Here is a 19,198-nt window from a genome sequence, read left to right as displayed (position 1 = left end):
TGCACATAACTTCAAAGTTGGCAATATCCAATGTCGAAAACTTGACACCTGTCAAATCACAACAACACAAAGTCTCGAGATCTGGAATGAATGAATTCGTCCAAATCATTTATTTATCATGTAGCTAGTCTAGTATAATTCGAATAAATTGATCACGACTGGAAAAACAAATCATAACAAAACAACAAGCCTAGGTTTTAAACTAGGATACTGAAAGACATGTCGAGATCTAGGGAGAATATCGACGATCTGAGGGGTTTTGGTAGGCCTAATGCTCGTACTAAGACACTATGTATACGGTAGTGGAATTAAATAAAAACACAAAGTTATTAAAATACAGTTTCATTTACTAAATTTATTGCATTTTCCATGTAAATATATTATTTGAGCAACAAGTTTTTGGAGATTAATGCTAAAGGACGATCTTTGCCCGGGTGTTTGTTGTCGTGATGAATAAGTAGTCCTCTTCTCGTCATAAATTTGTCTGAACAAAATGAACAATGGAAAGGTTTTTCTCCCGTGTGCTGATACATGTGGCACTGGAAATAAACAAATTCCATTGTTACATATTATTTTAACATAAATACCAGGAACTACAGATGATAATAAATATGTGTAGTTGGGTATATACAGACAGCATAGTTTCTAAATTTTAAGGTGTAAATGATGAGTTTATAGTTAATGATTGATTGCAGCCAGCAGCACAGCATAGTAATCTTTTCTAGCACAATTAAAATTCAATTTCATAGTCAATAATTTGCTAAGCATTCGTCAAGACTTGATACTTACTGTATAATTGTCCTTCTTTGCAAAACTATGGTCACACAAACTGCATTTATACTTGACTATACCATTAATGGCAGTTGTATAATTACTAGGTTTTGGTGCAATAGGTCGGAGGGTTAAAGGCTCTCGTGGAGCAATGTTCCACTTCCTAATATGACCTTCTGGTTGTTTACCAGGATGCATGCGACTTCTATGTGAGTAACAGTTGCCAGAACTTGCAAAAGACTTTTCACAAAATGGACATTTGTAAGGTTTTGCCCCTGTATGTTGGTTTATGTGGAACTGAAATATACAATACATAATAATACATATACTAAATTTAACTGGCTGTTTGATAATATAAAATAGGCAAGGAATAAAATACATACTTTCAAATCCTGGTTCCTTTTAAAAGTCTTCTTACAAAAATGGCACTGGTAAGGCCTCTCAGTACTATGAGTGACACTGTGTGTTTTCAGTCCGCCCCAAGTATTGTATGATCTTCCACAAATCTTGCAGGTAAATGATGTGGTTGATGGCAGATGCACAGACATGTGAGCAACATAAGTTTTTTCTGATCTGAACCTGTAAATGTTTAAAGTAAATACTCTGAATTATATATCTGACAATAAGCTTAAAACAATGGATGCATTAACAAGTTTACTATAAAAATAAATATATTAAACAGATATATGCATAACACTCACATTCTGCCACATATTTGGCACAGTCCATTAGCTCGATGTTCTTTCAAGTGTGATATAAAATTATATTTATATTCAAAAGATTCTGAACATGTATTGCACTTATACTGTTTGTCAGTCTTAGTTTCACAAGTGTGGACCCAATTGTGATTTTTTAATGCCAATTCTGTATGGAAGCTCCGTGTGCATGTTGGACAAGGAAAAGGCTTTATGCCCATACCTTTCTGATCCTCATCTCCATCATCAGATTGCCTTTTATCATCATCTGAGATTGAACACTGTGTATCGTCCTTTTTTATCAATTTTATTGTCACGTTTTCAGTATCTAACCCATGTAAATATGTGACATCTCCCATATGAGTGTCATGGTCATAACATGAAGGAGAGAAAGAATCTTCACAGTTCTGGAGCACCATCATGGGATCTACACTCACTTCAATTTCCACATATTTATCTTCTGAATCGGAATTCTCTTCTACATCGGGTTTGACTTCTTCTGTTACTAATGATATCACACAATCCTTGGGAACAACCTGCCCTAACATAATACTACGCTTCAGAAGCTCCTCTTGAGCCTTCCGTGCCGTGTCAATAAAATCACACACTGTCTGTAGTTTCGTGCAGCATTGTATACAAATGTGTTTGGGTAACTTGTCATGTTCTTCAACCTGAAAATTTGTAAATAAATATGATCTTAATATTGTTATTGTCAACAAAACATACATAGCTAAGATATAAAGCACATGGTAATCAAGACATCTTACCTCTATTAATAAATAATTATTAAGCTTGTTTTGAAGAAGCATTGCTTCTGCTTCTTCACTGAATATCATTATTGTAACATCTTGTTCCTTCGCGCAAAGGCGACAGCACCTTTCAAAAGTAGCGTCCAAAGTCTGACTCATAATTAAATAATAACGAGCATAGTAGTTGAGTTACTGCTTCTATTTTCTACTAAGTATACTGTAATGATTTTCCAGTAACCTATCCAGCGTGTAACGACGCATGCGCGTTGGAAGATAGCGATGTGAAGCTTCGTATACTTTCATTGTTGAAAGCATGGATATTGACATTTCCAAAAGGTATAATGCATGTGCCGCAGCGTAGTGCGCAAACTCACCCCTGCCTGCTAGCATTGGTTGTTGCAATTAGGTACCTTTTATTCGATAGTCATTTATGAGGCAGTGGCAGCCATCATGACTAAATAGAACTATAGAAAAGATACCAATATCTACGTATTTCAAGTGCACGCCGCAAACTAGGATTCTTTGAATAAAAAAATATCACTTAGGAATTAGGAATTTATTAGCTAAGTACTACAATTCTGTATTATATTTAACTTTTCAAGAGACTTTTTAACTTCAAATAAATATTGAAGCTAGCTCTCAGAAACAGTGATTGACTTTAGAATACACCTATTTTTATTTTTTATATTGCAGTTCATATCGTACTAGATTGCAACCCAGGCCGCTTGTACACATATCTAGCTTTTTAGCCACTGAACCCGGAAGTATAACGTAGTGAATTACATTCTCTTTGCCCGGAAGCCGCATGATCCTGATTTGATTTTGTCGTTGCCATATTATATACAGACATAAAAAATATAACAAAAAATATTGAAATGATTTTGAACGTAATTTTTACGAAAAGTTATTACAAGGTTGATCATCTGGGAAGATAAATAAATAATACTTATGCAAATTTATCTGCATGGACATCAGAAATGGGCAAATAAAACTTATTAGCCTGTATGTCAAACACGCATCATACGCCATGTTTTTGGTTTAGATTTGAAATACTTTGTTTGTTCATTTGTGGTAATACAGTGTTCTGCATAAAACAGTTCAAAATCTAAAATTTAAATACATAAATATTATTAAGTTCATGAAGCGTTTTACGAAATGGAGATCGTATCTAGGAAGAATACCTAGGCTAAATTTGAAAGTGCATGTTTTTTGGCCTGTGATATTGATTTTCCGTGCAATGATGCAATGTAAATTGAACTAATTTTAGCTAATAATAAAGACATCAAATCGTTGTTTGGAAAAATAAGCAAAATACTTGAGGTAAAAAGAGTTATGTTACGAGTGCCGCCGTGGTAACTGCTAAGTTGTTTATTTACGTATTCTTTATCTCATACTTATATTGTAACTACGCTTTTTTTTTTAAAGTATGAACAAAAAACAATTACTTAGATTGTCTTAGCGCCATCTATATCCTGCTATTAAAGGTGTTCCAAGTTTGGAAAGTAGTTCAACTTTTTACCGACAGGTGTCTATGTGGCGGTTTATTCGTAAAAAAAAATCGAAAAATACCTTTTTATAAAATTGTTTGGCACATGTAGAATGAAGAATTGTTTTTACTACTACTTAAAAAATCGTATAAATTTTACCAGTTATAATTTTACTCTGTAGCTTTATTACCACTTCATAGTATAAAGTTCACTTTCAAACTAAAAAAATAAAAAACAATGAGAATGTTCTGAATTTGTCCGTATTTATTTATACTTATTTGTGTGTAGATATTGTAAGTGGGTTCTCTCTTTAGCATTAGGTACAGCGTTAAGACTAAACCAAGTAAAGATAAATTATATATTATGTATTACATTCACTACCCACATAACTTTAGCGGGTAGTTGAGTGTATCTCTATCTAATTTTTACGCGTCGTCTTCGTTCTTATTCGATCTTCGTTCATAATTTTACATGATTTTTCGATTCGTTCACCTATGACGAGGTCGCCAGCGAACCCTATTTGAATTTCCTTCGTTTATGGGCTATATCGATAGTTTTGCCAGTAAGAACTAGAAAAGAGTAAAAATTTTGGAAAGAGTAAAGCTTTTTTTAGGAATTTGACATAAAAATAGTGTATGCAAGTATTTTTTGAAACGTATGCGTCCTAATAATTTTGAGTCCAATAAGGCTGTTCGTATCGCACAAAAACATAAACTAAAGAATGGATTAATTAAGCTATATTTTCATCGTTACCAGATATGACATAGGTCCTTTCGAGTATACTATTTTTTCTTTATAATTAACACTTGTGTGTGTATAAAGAAAACGCGATAATTGCATCTAAATTATAATAGTAGTAAAAACACTGTCTGCAATAAATTAATATTCTATTAAAAAAACAAACCAATGCAATACCTCACTCCTCTAAAATGGTTAAGAAGTGTACTTCTTACAATTACAACATCTTAAAGCTATAAAACCGCCCCTACCTTTCTGCCGAAAAATTACCTGGTACAGTTGCCTTAAAGTGCCACGATGCCTTTTGTTCTTAGACACCTGTATTATTATTGCCTGCTTTTTTAGCCTAGTTGTTAGTAGTATTAAGATCTAGTAGGTACCTAGTATATTCTAAAAGCATTGTTATAGGCAGTACACATTTTATGGTAAGCCAAGGAGATAATGGGTGAGCGGGGCGAGGGGCGTAGTTCTCGAAGCGAAGACCGGTCCGTGCACACCATACATACTGCGCGCAGCGCGGGTGGTGCGGCGGGTGCGCGTGGGCAGGGAAACTTGGCGGTGCGGGCGGGGCGCGCGTCAGTCGCGCAGCGATCGCTATATTGTAAGTACGTCGGGTGGCGCCGCGCCAGCCCGTCGCGTGCTAGTGTTGTGTCACAGCGGTGGGCCAGGTCGGTTTCGAGATTTCTTCGTTCCGACGTAAATCATGGCCCTCAACTCGGACGCTGAACAGAAATCGAACCTGGTCCTCCGCGTGGACCAGGATTCTGACTCGGTTCTACAGTCATTGTTTGACACAGTGCTTAAGCCGGACTCGAAACGACCGCTACAGGTGCCTCTCCGAATGCGACAGCTTCCAAAGTCGTTCTTTAACCCGCCGTCAACCGGTTCCAAGTCGCCATCTGTGTCTCACTCGCGAGAAAACTCGGCTGACTCGGCGTTCGGATCGTCGTCCGCGACTGGCGCCTCACCGGTGTCGCACTCTCGAGCACATTCGTCACCCGCAAGCTTGCAACAAACTTATGCCGCTGGACAACAAACCCAACAACCGCCGCTACATCATCAGCATACAAAACAGAGATCTTATGATGTGGGAACACATATTCCAGACGATCTCGGCCCTCTCCCACACGGTTGGGAACAAGCTCGCACGCCAGAAGGCCAAATATATTATTTAAAGTAAGTGTTATAACTAATAAATATTTTAATATTATGTTTTCTCCTACAAGAAATGTTCATGAACCCAGGTACATTGGTTATTTACCGTACTTTAGACGTATAACCGCTATACAGGTTTTTGGGAAGGCTTAATACACAAACAAAATAACAAAGGAAACTATAGGTATATTAACTTGTGTATAATTTCCACAAGTATTATGTCCCTGCTTATTAGTAAACTATCTGACAGCTTACTTTGGGCTGCCTACCCTACAAATCAGTGAAGGATAAAAAAAATACTTCACTAGACCATTTGTAGAGAAAAACATCTACTATTAGGTATGACACACGATCGAATAGTAATTATTTAATTAATGTTAACCGAGTTTACACTCATTACTTCACTGAGCAAGTACGACTCGTACTAGACAAAGCTGTGCTATTAAGAACTTCTGTGGCTTCATGCATGTGCACAACATTATGGTAAAGTATTATCGGTAGTAGTACTGACACCTGCTTCTATTAAGCATATTCAAAACAAGTCATACCGCATGTATGGTGTGTCCACATTGGACTTTAAAATTGTTATTAAAATTCATCGTGTACCCTACAAACATTCCAATTTGTACATTCGTTCATTTACCTAGATACCCAGTTCAATGGTTATTTAAAACTCTAAAAAACTAAGAAACTAGTTTATGATGTGACTATGTATTCATATTGACAACACGCTGTCGTCATTCGCTATCTTATCGCGATATACCTGCTCGTACATAAAGATAAACCATGATAAGAGCAAGTAAATGATAATAATTTACACATACATTATAAATGTCTTTATATATTTTGTAGCGAATTAATATTTTGGTTCCCCACAGTCTCATAAATGCAGTCTTAGTATCACTAATCAACTTAATGGTTTATTTTTATCTATATTTAGGTTTTGTTCTTCGTATTTGATAATGTTCATTTGTATCTCTTTCATCATTTAGATTTGTTTTTCCTGTATTTGTCATTTAAAAGTAAGTTTATTCATAAAGAACGATATCAAGGATTCTCCATCTGCCTTTAGCTAAATGCAATCATCCGATTTGAACCTCTTGATAAGATATTCCGACTATAAGGAGTCTGTGAACAATCGTGGCGCAAATTTTGCTTCCTAACATAGTAATGGGCGCCAACAAATCTACCTGCCATCGGCGTTATTTTGAGTGTTGCAGCACTTTCTGCCTCATGGTTAACTAATAATATGAAAAGTTGTGTAAACAGTAGATTTCAAAGATTTCGTTGAGATTCGAAACGAATTTCGATCTGTTTGAAAACAAAGGATCCTTCCTCTAAAGATGCGGTGCTAGAACGGCAATAGAGAAGTTTGGAAGGAGATGAGGAGGCCTATGACCAGCCGCGGGGTCTTACACAAGCTAATTAAAAGAGAAGCTCCGAGGATCTAAAGAAGATATAAAACTTCCCTAATCCCTTTATCTGCTATAATAGAAGCCTAATCTCTCGGTAGTATTATAGAGGCTTAATCCAATGGTATCTTCTAATGGTTTTCTCATGCCAACAATTACTATTTGCATCCAGTTCCTCCTGCCGTCTCATTCGGAGCATTCCTCCAGACCTTCATTTCAATGGGAATTCTATTCCTTAAAACTTTCGAGTCTACGTCTTATAAAATATTGAGGATAAAAGTGCCCTGAAAAGCGTCGAATTCGTGATGTTTTGTAGGTCCGTTTTATGTTTCTTTTTCGCCATTAACTAAAACAGAATAACGACTTCTGGTTTTTAAGTCAGGTATTTAATTCCTCCATTTATTAGTTCCAACTAAGACGTTAATCCACGTTGTAGGAATGTATCTTCCAATAGATTTTTATTCATTCGACCAGATGCTCGTGGTATAGCTCATATCACTTTATCGAGTGCTAGTGTAGGCGGATGTAAGACGTTTGGATAATGTAAAAGGAGAGCTTCTTGAATGGTTTCTGTTTAACCTACGATTAGTTAAAGAATATTCGAATTCATGGCTGAAGGGGTCTATAGGGTAATGGGACATTGGTTTTGAACAATGGAAAAGTCCCTTATTTTTCATTTAGTAGCAAATATTTGTAACTGTTAATAATAAATCTACTTTTGACTCAATCGTAGTTTACTGAAGAGATACATTAGCTTGGGTAGAGATGAAATCCCATTTGCGTCATTCCGACTACATCAAGAAAGTAGCGGAGTCTGTAATACATACATGTATACAAAGACGTCCCGATTTTACATTGTATACGCATGTAATAATATAATTGAGAATACTGCATATCGCCTACGCTTTGCTCACCAATATGATACAGGCTTAATGTTTGAAGTCGGTTGAGTGATTCAAAATAATTATATCGATAATCGGTAATGGTTGGTCGGTAGTCTGGCGCCGTTGTTGCGCCGATGCCATTATTGTCACGTTATGTTTTCAGTTGCGCAAACGGTGCACAATATAATCCATTATCTATTTGTGATTCATTAAAAATCTTCTAAGTCTGTTGCTGAGCGTAAATCGTTTCAGTCCAGAATGATGTTATATGGCTACAGAAAAAGTTTTTTTCTAGTTTCAATCGTTCTGGACGTTTTTAATCTGTAGTTCATTAACAGTTTTTACATTTTCCCGTGACGTTCATAATGTTTTACAATTTATTTAAATCTTTTCAGCACAACGTAAGCTAACGCCGTTAAGAGTTATTAGTACCTGAATAATTGGACATTTTTTTTTAACTTATGAAACATCCAATCCATTGATACTGACGATGACGTCCTATAAACTGTGTAATAATACATGCGTCTCTCGTCCCCGGCTTATGTGTACCTTACATTGGCCTCTAGATTTATTCATGAAAGTAAAATGTGAAAGGTTTGTGCCTGTTTATATCTTGCTTATTGTAATTTACAGAATTCGCCTCCAAGTTACCAATTAGGACCCGTAAGTTGCGTAATACTGTTGGGTTCACTATTCCGATTTTGCTTATGTAGGATGACTAGAAATAAAATGGTTTTAATATTATTGGTTAGGTAGCTACCCCAAGTTTCTAACGACACTATTTGCCGTTAGTCACTTCGCAGTGTGTGGAAGTTAGCCAACGGGCAACGCGACATCAAAGCTTTTGCCACCTCATAAATAAACCTTACCTGTTGTACTACACATTAACAACTAAGTAAATAAAATATCATGTTTCAGTTTGTGTATAATCTTGGTTTAAGTAGCGGTTATAGAACTTGCAAAGATATCTTTGGTCAAAAGTTCGCAATGAACGGATCAGTTGTTTTTATTATGAAGCCAACTTATTATTACCAAAACTTATACCGGTATCAGTTACAAATATAGACACTATCTGACACTGTTGCTAGGAAAATAAATTCTTCATAAGATTGATATGTATGCCGTTTAACTCGGTTCGTTAGAACACGTTAAGACTGCCAACGCGGAAGGCCTGCATGTTACATCTACAACGACGCACTTCATAAGCTCCCTTAAAATATTGATATTTCGAATATCAAAGGTATTAATTTAGACGGGCGGGCGGCTGGCTCTCTCGCCGCCGCACCGCTGCAGGAGCATACCGCGATGGACCATTGCAAGCGGTGCGTCTCTTCCGTGTCGGTAAATAGACGTGCGCGTCGTTTCTTAATTGCGAGCTGGGGCCGATGCTTTATAAGCTCCATAACGTCCGTCGACGTGCGTCTCGACTGCGAAATGTTTGCTTTAATTATTATTGGAATGGAGGGTAATTCTCTGTGGTTTTGTTCGGCTAGACTTGGCGATGTTCCGAAACGGGTAGCGATGCAAATTGCCTTGGCTAACGCCCAACGCGGCGCTATCAGACCCAGTAGCTTCACCGCATCACACCTTTCTGCTGACTCTTGACCTGGTCGTCTTACCATGCTAGGTCACCTCGGCGCCCTTTTCATCTAGCCATCTATATCTATGTCTCATTTACTATTTGACTTCATTCAAAACCTCGAGGGGCCTATTGAGATTTCAATTGTTTGTAAGAATGTTGCCAGTTGCACCAGGTACGCTACAAACTGTTAGCAAACTAATTAATCTGACCTCTCTTTCTAAAACCAACTAACTGTTATTGTTTCTCGGATTTTCTGTTATCCATTTAGGTTCATCCCAAAGTCGTACTAATTAAATACTTAGTACTTGTAACGTTTCCTTAAACTAACATTAGAGTTCCCTTTGATATCCCTACAAACGTGTGATATAAAAGTTCTAGTCTTCCTCGACGTATGTGCGTTCACACAATAAGCAAATTGACTTCGGTCAATATATTTCCTTTTAAGTGTCGTCCTTTGAATGCTTAATAAGAGAAACTTCTTGTGCTGAATACAAAGAGTGAGGTAGTAGTGTTGAAAAAAGCAGCTGAAGTTCATTCAACTGTTGTTAATAACAGTGAGTCTGGTAGTAATGTTACTCGCAAGTTCCTAGTCCTTTCTGTGCAAGTTCCTAATGGAAAGAGTTAAAATAATTAATTCTGACACAAACTTGTTGGCTCATAAGTCTAGTCCTTTAGTCTTAGCTGAATAATTCATTTAGTTATGATTAGTTCTATGTTCATTCTCATCAAGGAATGAAAACAAACCATTGAGTTTATCAGGTTACGTGTTATTCTCAACTAGTTGTAAACGTCAACTCAAGTAAACATATTACAATGCTCGGGTCGTACGCGATTGCGATGTAATAATATTATAAATTTATTGGTACAGTATAGTGCTGGGTATTATCGATTTCCAAAGAAAGTCTTAAAAGGCAAAATTCTGAAGATACATAACTGTATAGCGGTATAGTACGAAGTTGTCCATTTATTGAGGCGCACAACGCTGAGAAGTATATATACTGGTTCGTGTATAAATATACATATACATAAGCATGGCGAAAGGAATAACCTTTTAGACGTCTTTGGCAAGGCCGTTGTGCCGTTGTAGTCTACGTAAACAAGCTTAGTGGGTTCGGCGCTCGATCATTAATTTATTTAAGCTAAATTATCTATTGTATAATTATATACTAATGGTAACAGATATTTTATTACCTGATAAAATGCCACGTAAAACTGGAGTCGTAAATTCTAGAGAGACTTCTGGGTTATTAATTATGAGGTTGTGGAGTTACAACAATTAGTGATAATCCGCATTCGCATAAGTTACAATTGATTTCTTATTAAAATAATATCATTCTTTGTCGCTCAAAGGATTATCTTAAAACATTTACCTGACGTTGTAAACGGTAAAATTAACCAAATAAGTAATTAGATAAAGCTTCACGATCGTTTCCAAGAAGAGCATGGTGGAGTAGTCACACGCACAACAAGTGGACTTATCGCACTGGTGTATTCACAGCGATAACATTAAAATACAGCTCACTATCGCCTTCTAAGAAGTCGGGCGTCGCGTCGCGCGGCCGTCGCCGGAGCTGCGCCCGCGCACCGAGCCACCCCGCGCCGAGCGCGCCGCGTCAGGTAGCTCTAACGGCACTCGCCTGAGAATACAATTTTCGTTTTAGAACAAAGTATAATATGCCGTTAATATACTTTCACTTGTCATTAAAACCAGCATTGATTAACATAGTGAAATCTATTCTCTCGGATTACAAAACTCATTTTAACAAATGGCTATTATTTGCGCACTTGCATTATTAAACACAGTATTTAGCAAAATAATGATTCATTTGGACTATAAAATGCCCCATAATGTATTAGATTCACACTTAATATAGTAATTACATATTTAACATTATTTTGTATCTATATATTGTTTACTAATGGGACTTTTAATTTACAATTAAACGTGACACAAATGCCTGTTACCTTGGAAATTGGATCTTTTTACCATACCATATTTACCAAAAGTAATTCAGGTACAAATCAGTTTGACGCTGTGGAGAACAGGTGTCTTATTTTGTATGTAGTATTGACGATTTCGGTTTAATGATCGTGATCTAATCTCTTACGAGATATGTTTTATTAACCGGCGTCGCGTCGATGTGACAATGTTACTTCCATGTGTGTACGTCGGTAGCGTTAAGTATCGTGTTGCGGTTGTGTTCGCTAGTAATTTGGACCCTATTGTTGCGTCACAGAGCTGGTTATGCCTTGCACTAGTGGCAACAAGGTACTTACTCAGTTTCCACGCTCTGATTACTGGATGTTGGCTCTAGACAGCGTCTTTATCGGCACCGATCAGAAACTTAGCTCAATGGGAGTTTTGAGAAATCGATCCAGCTGCGCTAGTACTCTTTTCTAGTAAACACGGCTTCTAATTAAACATTTCATTTGTGAACAGGATAATAGAACATAAGAATAATCCTTTTGTGTCACTAATTACTTTGTAGGAAATACCACTTACTGATAATGTGCATTACTAATTCTCTGAATTAACAGTTTTGTTAATTATTATAGATTATTGTCAATCATGACTCAGATCGAAATTAGTTTTAAGACTAAAACTCTTATCATATATATTTAAATCTTTCATGAAAACAAGTTTTAGTCATGTTTATTGAAAGTTGCCATAGCATCATATCAATCATAGGACTCTTCAATAACACGATGTAACTACTTGAATGTTTGACATTCTTTCACACACCTCACTGCCTACAGGTGCATCTAATTTAGAGTAGTGTACATCAAAACACATATGTAAGCATACAAGGCGGGTTTACCTCTGTGGTTCCTTCAAGGGCAGATCTTTGTTCGTGTTGCGCTACACTATCGAGCCTTGTGGACACAGTTGGCTCTCATCGTCTTGTGTCATCGGTATTAATGTGCTTCCAATAATACTTGCCATGGTCAACAATGCTGCTTGTTGCGATAAATGAGACAGAGTATTCATGAGACCACACGGGGCGGGCCACCGGGTTGATGTGGAAAGTTCTCTGTTATTCAGTCTTGTTGACCGTCAACGCATTTTTGTGTTCGCCGCTGATAATGCAGGTACATTTAGATAATGATTATACGCAGATGCATAATTGAAACGGTGCTCGTTATTAAAGCGAGATAACATGAACTGGGAAGTAAATATGTTTTTTACTTCCCGTTGACCGGTTTAGCAGATTGGCAGTATAGGAATTGAAAAAAAAAACAAGTTTACCTTTTTGTATTGTAAATTGTGACTGTTTAAAAAAAGTATCCGTTTAGTAATAAAAGGGAAATATATTGTTAAGGGGAGCTACTTTTTATACAAGTCAACAATTTAGATTTCATTCAACTTTGTTAGAGCCTAGTCATATTCTGTTCAAATTAGAAAACATGATTGCACAATATATGACCATTGAACGTGCTTTTTAATAAATATTAGCTCATCGCATCTTCTGTTCTGTTACTGTGAGAGAGCGGAGAGTATCGCCATGCTTAATTGTAGGATCAAAAGGGGTCAAGTGTGTATATTGACAAGTGCCTTAGGGCCAACGTCATGCCCAAGAAGGCGCGGCCCGTCGCGTCAGCGCTGCAACTCGAAGAATTGGCTAAAATCGATCTAAATTATTTTAAATGAGTTTAATGAAGTTTTGGTAGATTAACATCGTATTTTTTTCGTTCCGTGATACTTCCGGTTTTCAAAAATCTACATACAGCCAAATATTTATTTAGATTGTAGAATTCCTGACATGGATGGTGTCTTAAATAAAAAAATAATATACTTTTAGGATTCTCAGGTTTCCAAAGTGCTATATTTTATTTTTAACTCACCAAGTGATGTTTAATGAGGCAAATGATTATTTATATATTTTATAAAAAAAGAAACCACAATGTATCCTTAATAAGGGAAGTGCAAAGTCAACTGGTTTAACCGCAGCGTAAGAAATAAATAGGGCGAAATAGATTTCTTATGTTACATTTATAAATTGCATGCCTTGCGCTTTCAACCATTAAAACTCATGTTAATGTGTATTTCCTCATGCAGCGACAACTGTACTTCCCAACAACTGGACATACATGGAAATTATATGGAAAATATCGATTACTTTATTTATAAAATAAGCCTTAACTTACGTCATCGCGTTCAAGTTGCATTGGCTTTAAGTGGTTCATTTCTCTCTTGTAAAACTGATGCGAGGGGCAATACAAATGCGCTTGCAAATTTGTTGGTCTCATTTGATATAACATGGTAGTTTATTTTATAACCAGTTCTATTCATAGATAGTTTCAATCTAAATTAATATCGCAGTTAGTTTCGGCGTTTTTCGTTAGATCCTGCTACGTTGCTACGTGTCACAAGTCACAACACTCGTACTTCGGCAGTCGCCTGCGCATGTTTAGGACTGAGATCATTTAGTATGTGTTACTGGAGTCAATGTGTTCAATTCCTTTCGACGCAGGATTGTTGTGCTCCTGGTATTACTCATACGATGTCGCAGCACGGTACGAGTCGGTTAGGTGGCCGGTCGCTACTGTGTGCGCCTTTATTGAATACTGATAAGTTTACTCATACCACACCGTGAGTTATTGTTTTCATATGGCAATACTTTAACCAAGGCCGAGTTCAATACACGTATGTAATGGTCAAATTTGGTTTTAGCGTATTTCCCCGCCCTATCAGTGTTTGAGATTGGTAAATTAGTTCGGTTACGTCATTACGCAGCGTTGACTTTACCGGGTATATTGACACCACACAGCTGCTGAACTTATTACCTTGTAGAGCATAGTTGAACGTAGTGTTATCTAAATACATAACATATTTTTAGGCCGTTTATCTTAATTTACAGAAGGGTTCATCACTCTTACGTATAATGTAGAGTTGCTTGCTCTTAGCTAAACTTAGGTTGTGTTACCAAGCTTGCTTATTGCTAACTGTTCGTTTCATAAAAACAAAAAAGCTGTCGAGGGGTCTTGATAACCTAAGTAGGTGTACTCAAACTGATGACAAGTAGAAACAACCAACATCACTTGAAATTTCGGTAGAGAAGGTTTCTCGTAGCTCTACATTCTCTACCTTCCGAATGTGAGTGTTCAGTAGTCCCACTGCGTCGGTCTTTGTTGAAAGCCCTAAGCTTAGCTCGTTTGTAGATTATTGGTGGATGAATTTGAGATATCTAACGCTACATTTTTACTCTAAAACGTAAACAAACGGCTTCAAAACCAAAAGCTAACGTATGCCAAGGCGTATTTTGAAATTACACTGCTTGGATGGATTATAGGTGCGTGTTGCGCAGAGCTAAGTGAGCGTCGACGCCGGCGGCGCCTCGTGCCCGTCGTGTTTACGTCTAATTTTGGCGTGAGCGCCGCGCCGTCGCCCCCGCGCCTCCCGCGCGCTGTCCATTGAACACGCCGGTACGCGCGCGGTTATTTCGGCATGCCGAACGCGGCACGGCGACGCCACACAATATCCTCACTCCGCCACTTTCTTGTATTATCGATGGAAACAAATAAAACAGTTCAGTCTCCTAACAGTTCCAACACATATGTTCCAGTAGGGCCACAACAGCAAAATTGCTAACAAATCCGGTTTTGATATTCAGCAACTGGATTTACTGATTATTGATAATTATCCAGTTGTATCTGGTTTGGCTAGAATTGATTAAGGCGAAACGACAGTTTTTATCTTTGTAGGTAATTAATAACTTATCTACAAATATAAAAGCTTACCGTTCGTCGTTGAGTACAAAATTGCTAAACGTAAGTTTTGATAATTTTATTTTGATTGATTTTCCTAGAAACTTTGAATGAAGACTAGAGCACTCAGTAAAACGAGACATGAGTTAAATTTATAAAATCAGTAATTCGTTTAAAGGAGTCTTGTTTATCATCCGGATGTTTAGTCACCAGCTAAGAGATGCAAAATAAGATAAATGAGGAAAATCATTAAGTTCTTTTTAAACAAAGCATAACAGATATCAAAAAATTTAGAACCACATCTAATGGTCAAGTAATCATAAAAAGATAGAAAAGACTCCAATCGGTCTTAAATCATAGCATTAGAATAAAAATAATTGCTGAGGTAACAACTGACGTACTTTTGTTTATATCTTCACTTAAATATGAACCAAATAGTCTCGATTAAAAAATGATGCTGTTTTTGTTAATTCATATTGAGCTTTCCCTGATTTTACGCCAAAATATTTATATTAAAAAATCTAAGTTCAAAAAAATATCTAAGTTCAAAAATTAATCATTCAATTGAAAACAAAACCTATATAAATCGATATAAAGAATTCATATAAAGAAACACAAGTTTCGAAATCTTATTTCGAATTTAATTTAATCTGTTTAGAGTGGCTGGATCGTCCGTTTTTCACCTCGAAGAGTTAACGAGCCCATGTCCTGTGATGTTACCGCGGCTAGCCTTGGAGGCTGCGGTGCGATCCGACTTCTTGGAATCGCTCCGAGCCCGCCCCTCACCCCTCACCCCTCGTAATCGCCTTTCCTGTCAGGACACGCTTACTTGTTTATGGTACCTGAGAGGGCCGCCCGTCATAATATCGATACCTGTCGGGAATATTATTGAAATATATTTTTGTTATAGAAATTCATGGACTTTAAACGAACCAAGTCCATTTGAAAAATTACGGTATTCCAGTATAGCATTAAAGCCTGCGCCCTGGCTAACAGAAATATCAAAATGCATGTTTTAATAAAAAGAGAGTTCCGACCTTAGTGACTAAAATTTAGCATTTTCAGTTTGGATATGCAATATGTCGGTTTCCTCTCAAATCAAACTTTGAAGGTGGAGCAAGCCATCGCCTGCAAAGAGGGTTTTACCTAAACGATTATCAATTATTTTATGCTCCGTGATACTAGGTTCATTGAACAAGCATTTCAAAACAATACTATCCACAAAAATCTTCTTTCTTATAACAATAACACTTATTCTATCCTCAAAAAAGATTTAAATGCGTTCACAAAGGTTATCGATAACATTTGCATCGTCACTAGCCACTGTCAGTTCAACTCCAGCTCTTTTTATTTTCTTTTGGTACACCTGAGTTGTTAGTAACAAAGGCATTGATTTTTTCTCCCGCCCCGGCCTTTGAGTGCCTTGCCGCGTTTCTTGGTACCGGCGCCGATCATTCAGAAATCTTCGATAGCCTCCCGATAGCGCTTTCTGTGGTGGGCCTTGTTGCTCTACTTACAAACAGGTCAATTTTATGAACAAAAGTCACCGTTGCGTTGATAAATACACTGATATTGCGTCTTTTTTATTCTTTAAAGGTATAATCGTATTCGCTTTTATGTTTCCTGTTCCAATCTGTAAAAATAGATTGTTTAACAAACTCAAATAATGGTCCACTTCAGATACCATCATCATTACCAACGATAAATAAAATTATTACTTCAGTTATGATGCATTGGAAACTGCATGGTAAATTGCATTTGGATCAAAGAAATATATTTTTAGGTAAAACGATTTATGTAACCTCGACCAGCAATATAAATAATAATAATACACTTCTATCACATTACCTTATCAAACTAACGCAGAACCTGGCCTTCTTAATCCGATTCTTACGAGTTACAACAATTGCCAACAATCCAGAGGTTTCCATTCTTTATTGTTATACTCCTCACCTTAAGCAGATGATAGCAGTTTAAAGCAGAATTTCTTATCTATGTATAGTAAAGGTGATCTAATACATGTGCAACGTGCTGCGTATTATGTGCCCCTCCTCGACATATTTCTTTATTAAATTAAGACATTAGCAAAAACGTTCGTCATGTGCGGACATTCTAACCAAATTTTAATCACTAGAACCTAAACACAGGCCTTTAAAAGTCTAAAGTCGACAGAAATCAAATCGGATCTGTTTTTAACTGGTAAAAGAAGTTTAAAGTTCACGTGCGGCGCCTCGTGCCTCAGATATTCATTCATTCTCGGTGTTAACTAATAATGCAATTTCATGTTTGACCTTGATTTGTCAAACAATCGTAACTGGGACGAATGTTATGTAAATCGCTAGTGACATTTTACATCTCGGGGGCGAGGTGTCTGCGTTCCCTTCTCTCCTTTGGCATTTCGCAATTCAAGCATGCGCTTTGTTGAGAATGTTCGATTGTCCTACATTTTAACAGTAAATCTAAGAGATTTTGAGTTTTAAGTTTGCTTCGCTTTGCTGTTAAATACTTGTTTTATCCACTTCTTTAAACTTTATCCACTTCGATTTCTGATTGCTGTTTGGAAATTCTATTTGAATTGATTCGAACCTGTAAGGCGGTATTAAAACTGGTCATGTAAATCTAATCGGTCAGTTTTACGGAAATTATCATTTTTGGTCCGCTAGATGTTGTATCAAACATCTGCGTATGAGGATTTTATATATTTGAAAGAAGGTAATGCTTGAGTAAAATATATCACCCGTAAATGAAATCATGTACCTGTTGGTTTGCTTTATCCTGTGGCATCAATGACGTTGTAGCTATAGCGCAGAAGGGTTCAAAGACCGCTAAGTCATTTAGTAGCCAGGTACAAGCTACTTGCCCCGAGGCAGGCCGCCGATACACTCGTTTCAACTCTTGTTGCGTGTGGGAAATGGTTTCTCGTCCTGTCGCCAACAGTTGAACGCAACCTAGTGTGAAGGGGATTAATTTGGCAAATTGCTAATTTATGGAACACTTTTGATTTAGGATATATTTTTCCTGTTCATCAAATTATCATGCCATTTCGTGCCAAAAAGATTTACCACATTTTTTTCACTTTGTCTTGGAAGCTGATGATTTTTTTTCAAGATTTTTGTAATAGGTTACCTATTTTATATAAATAAGAATATCTGTGGAATGTTTGTTTCGATAATGATAACTTTATGGGTAGGCATGTCAATGTAGCATCTACAGCAAAAAATCACATCATATCTCGGGCCGATTGATGAGGTAATGCAACGATGGTTTGATGGACGGGACTGATGAGTAGTGAGAGAGACGTTGCACTGGCCCGAGGGAGCGAACGGGATGCATATACAAACATACTCGAGTCCAAAGTCCGCGACCGCCGCCGACCGGTGCAGGACAGTAGCCTCGATGCTGTAGCGACGCAAGCTAGACTTAGCCGTGTTCCATACGGCAATATAATAAATCTTAACTCATACGTTTTTCTATACTAATAAGTATAGATGCATGTTATTGTACATAATAACAAAAAAAAATGGCATAACTTTTTTTGTTGATTAAATCTTTGTTTTGCTTTAAATGAACATACTGCGTTATAATTAGCACTGGCACAAACATGAGTTGATGTTAAAAGGGTGTCCTGTCCACCGTGTTAACTGTTTTGTTCCTGCCTATATCCAGTTCCGGTGCAGCAGCATCGAGCGAATGTCGACCGCGACCATTAGAGCTTCCTGTGCGTCCACCAGTGAATGGGCGCACTATCCGCGACCTGGCTAGCGTTCGCCATATGAATGGGTAGTGCGTACTGCACAATGAATTATTCGTGCCAGACTGGCTTCCGCTGGCGCCGGACACATGCTCCGTGTTCTGCCTTTTTCGCTGATTAACGTCTAATTATAGGGTACAGCTCTCCACCACATGACTCCTAGTGACTCAGTCCGACTTAATAACTGCACAATGCCGTTCGGGACTTATTAGTAGCTGTGCTCAGTTTAGGAGCGATGTGAATTTAGCTCAGTGGGTGGAAGTTCATG

The 19,198-nt window shown here is 37.3% G+C and overlaps 2 protein-coding genes across 8 annotated transcripts in view; one reads left to right on the top strand and one right to left on the bottom strand.

Moving 5' to 3' along the window:
* Nucleotides 1–61: 61 nt before the first annotated feature.
* Nucleotides 62–4,875, bottom strand: LOC113502198 (zinc finger protein 567-like). 3 transcript variants are annotated; one of them, XM_026883643.1, is made up of 6 exons: nucleotides 2,590–4,875; nucleotides 2,234–2,342; nucleotides 1,473–2,137; nucleotides 1,155–1,350; nucleotides 790–1,068; nucleotides 62–539 (listed from the first exon to the last, which is right to left on the bottom strand). In XM_026883643.1, the coding sequence occupies exons 2-6, from the start codon at nucleotides 2,300–2,302 to the stop codon at nucleotides 381–383; spliced, it is 1,368 nt and encodes a 455-aa protein (XP_026739444.1). In that variant the 5' UTR covers nucleotides 2,303–2,342; nucleotides 2,590–4,875; the 3' UTR covers nucleotides 62–380. The 3 variants fall into 3 exon arrangements, with proteins under 3 accessions (XP_026739444.1, XP_026739443.1, XP_026739445.1); XM_026883642.1 differs by having other exon boundaries at nucleotides 2,234–4,875; XM_026883644.1 differs by lacking the exon at nucleotides 790–1,068 and having other exon boundaries at nucleotides 2,234–4,875.
* A 152-nt stretch (nucleotides 4,876–5,027) lies between these two features.
* Nucleotides 5,028–19,198, top strand: part of LOC113502200 (transcriptional coactivator YAP1-like) — a 29,646-nt gene continuing 15,475 nt past the window's right edge. For 3 of the 5 annotated variants that reach the window (XM_026883648.1, XM_026883646.1, XM_026883645.1), the window contains exon 1: nucleotides 5,028–5,616. In XM_026883648.1, coding sequence (XP_026739449.1) covers nucleotides 5,144–5,616 — 473 coding nt within the window. In that variant the 5' untranslated portion in view covers nucleotides 5,028–5,143. The remainder of the gene's footprint in view (nucleotides 5,617–19,198) is intronic. The other 2 variants (XM_026883650.1, XM_026883647.1) reach the window with 1 other exon arrangement.

The sequence above is a fragment of the Trichoplusia ni genome, chromosome 16, assembly GCF_003590095.1.
Source record: "Trichoplusia ni isolate ovarian cell line Hi5 chromosome 16, tn1, whole genome shotgun sequence".
Taxonomy (NCBI): domain Eukaryota; kingdom Metazoa; phylum Arthropoda; class Insecta; order Lepidoptera; family Noctuidae; genus Trichoplusia; species Trichoplusia ni.
Note: the sequence above shows the minus strand (reverse complement) of the source record. Positions and strands in the feature narration are given on the sequence as shown.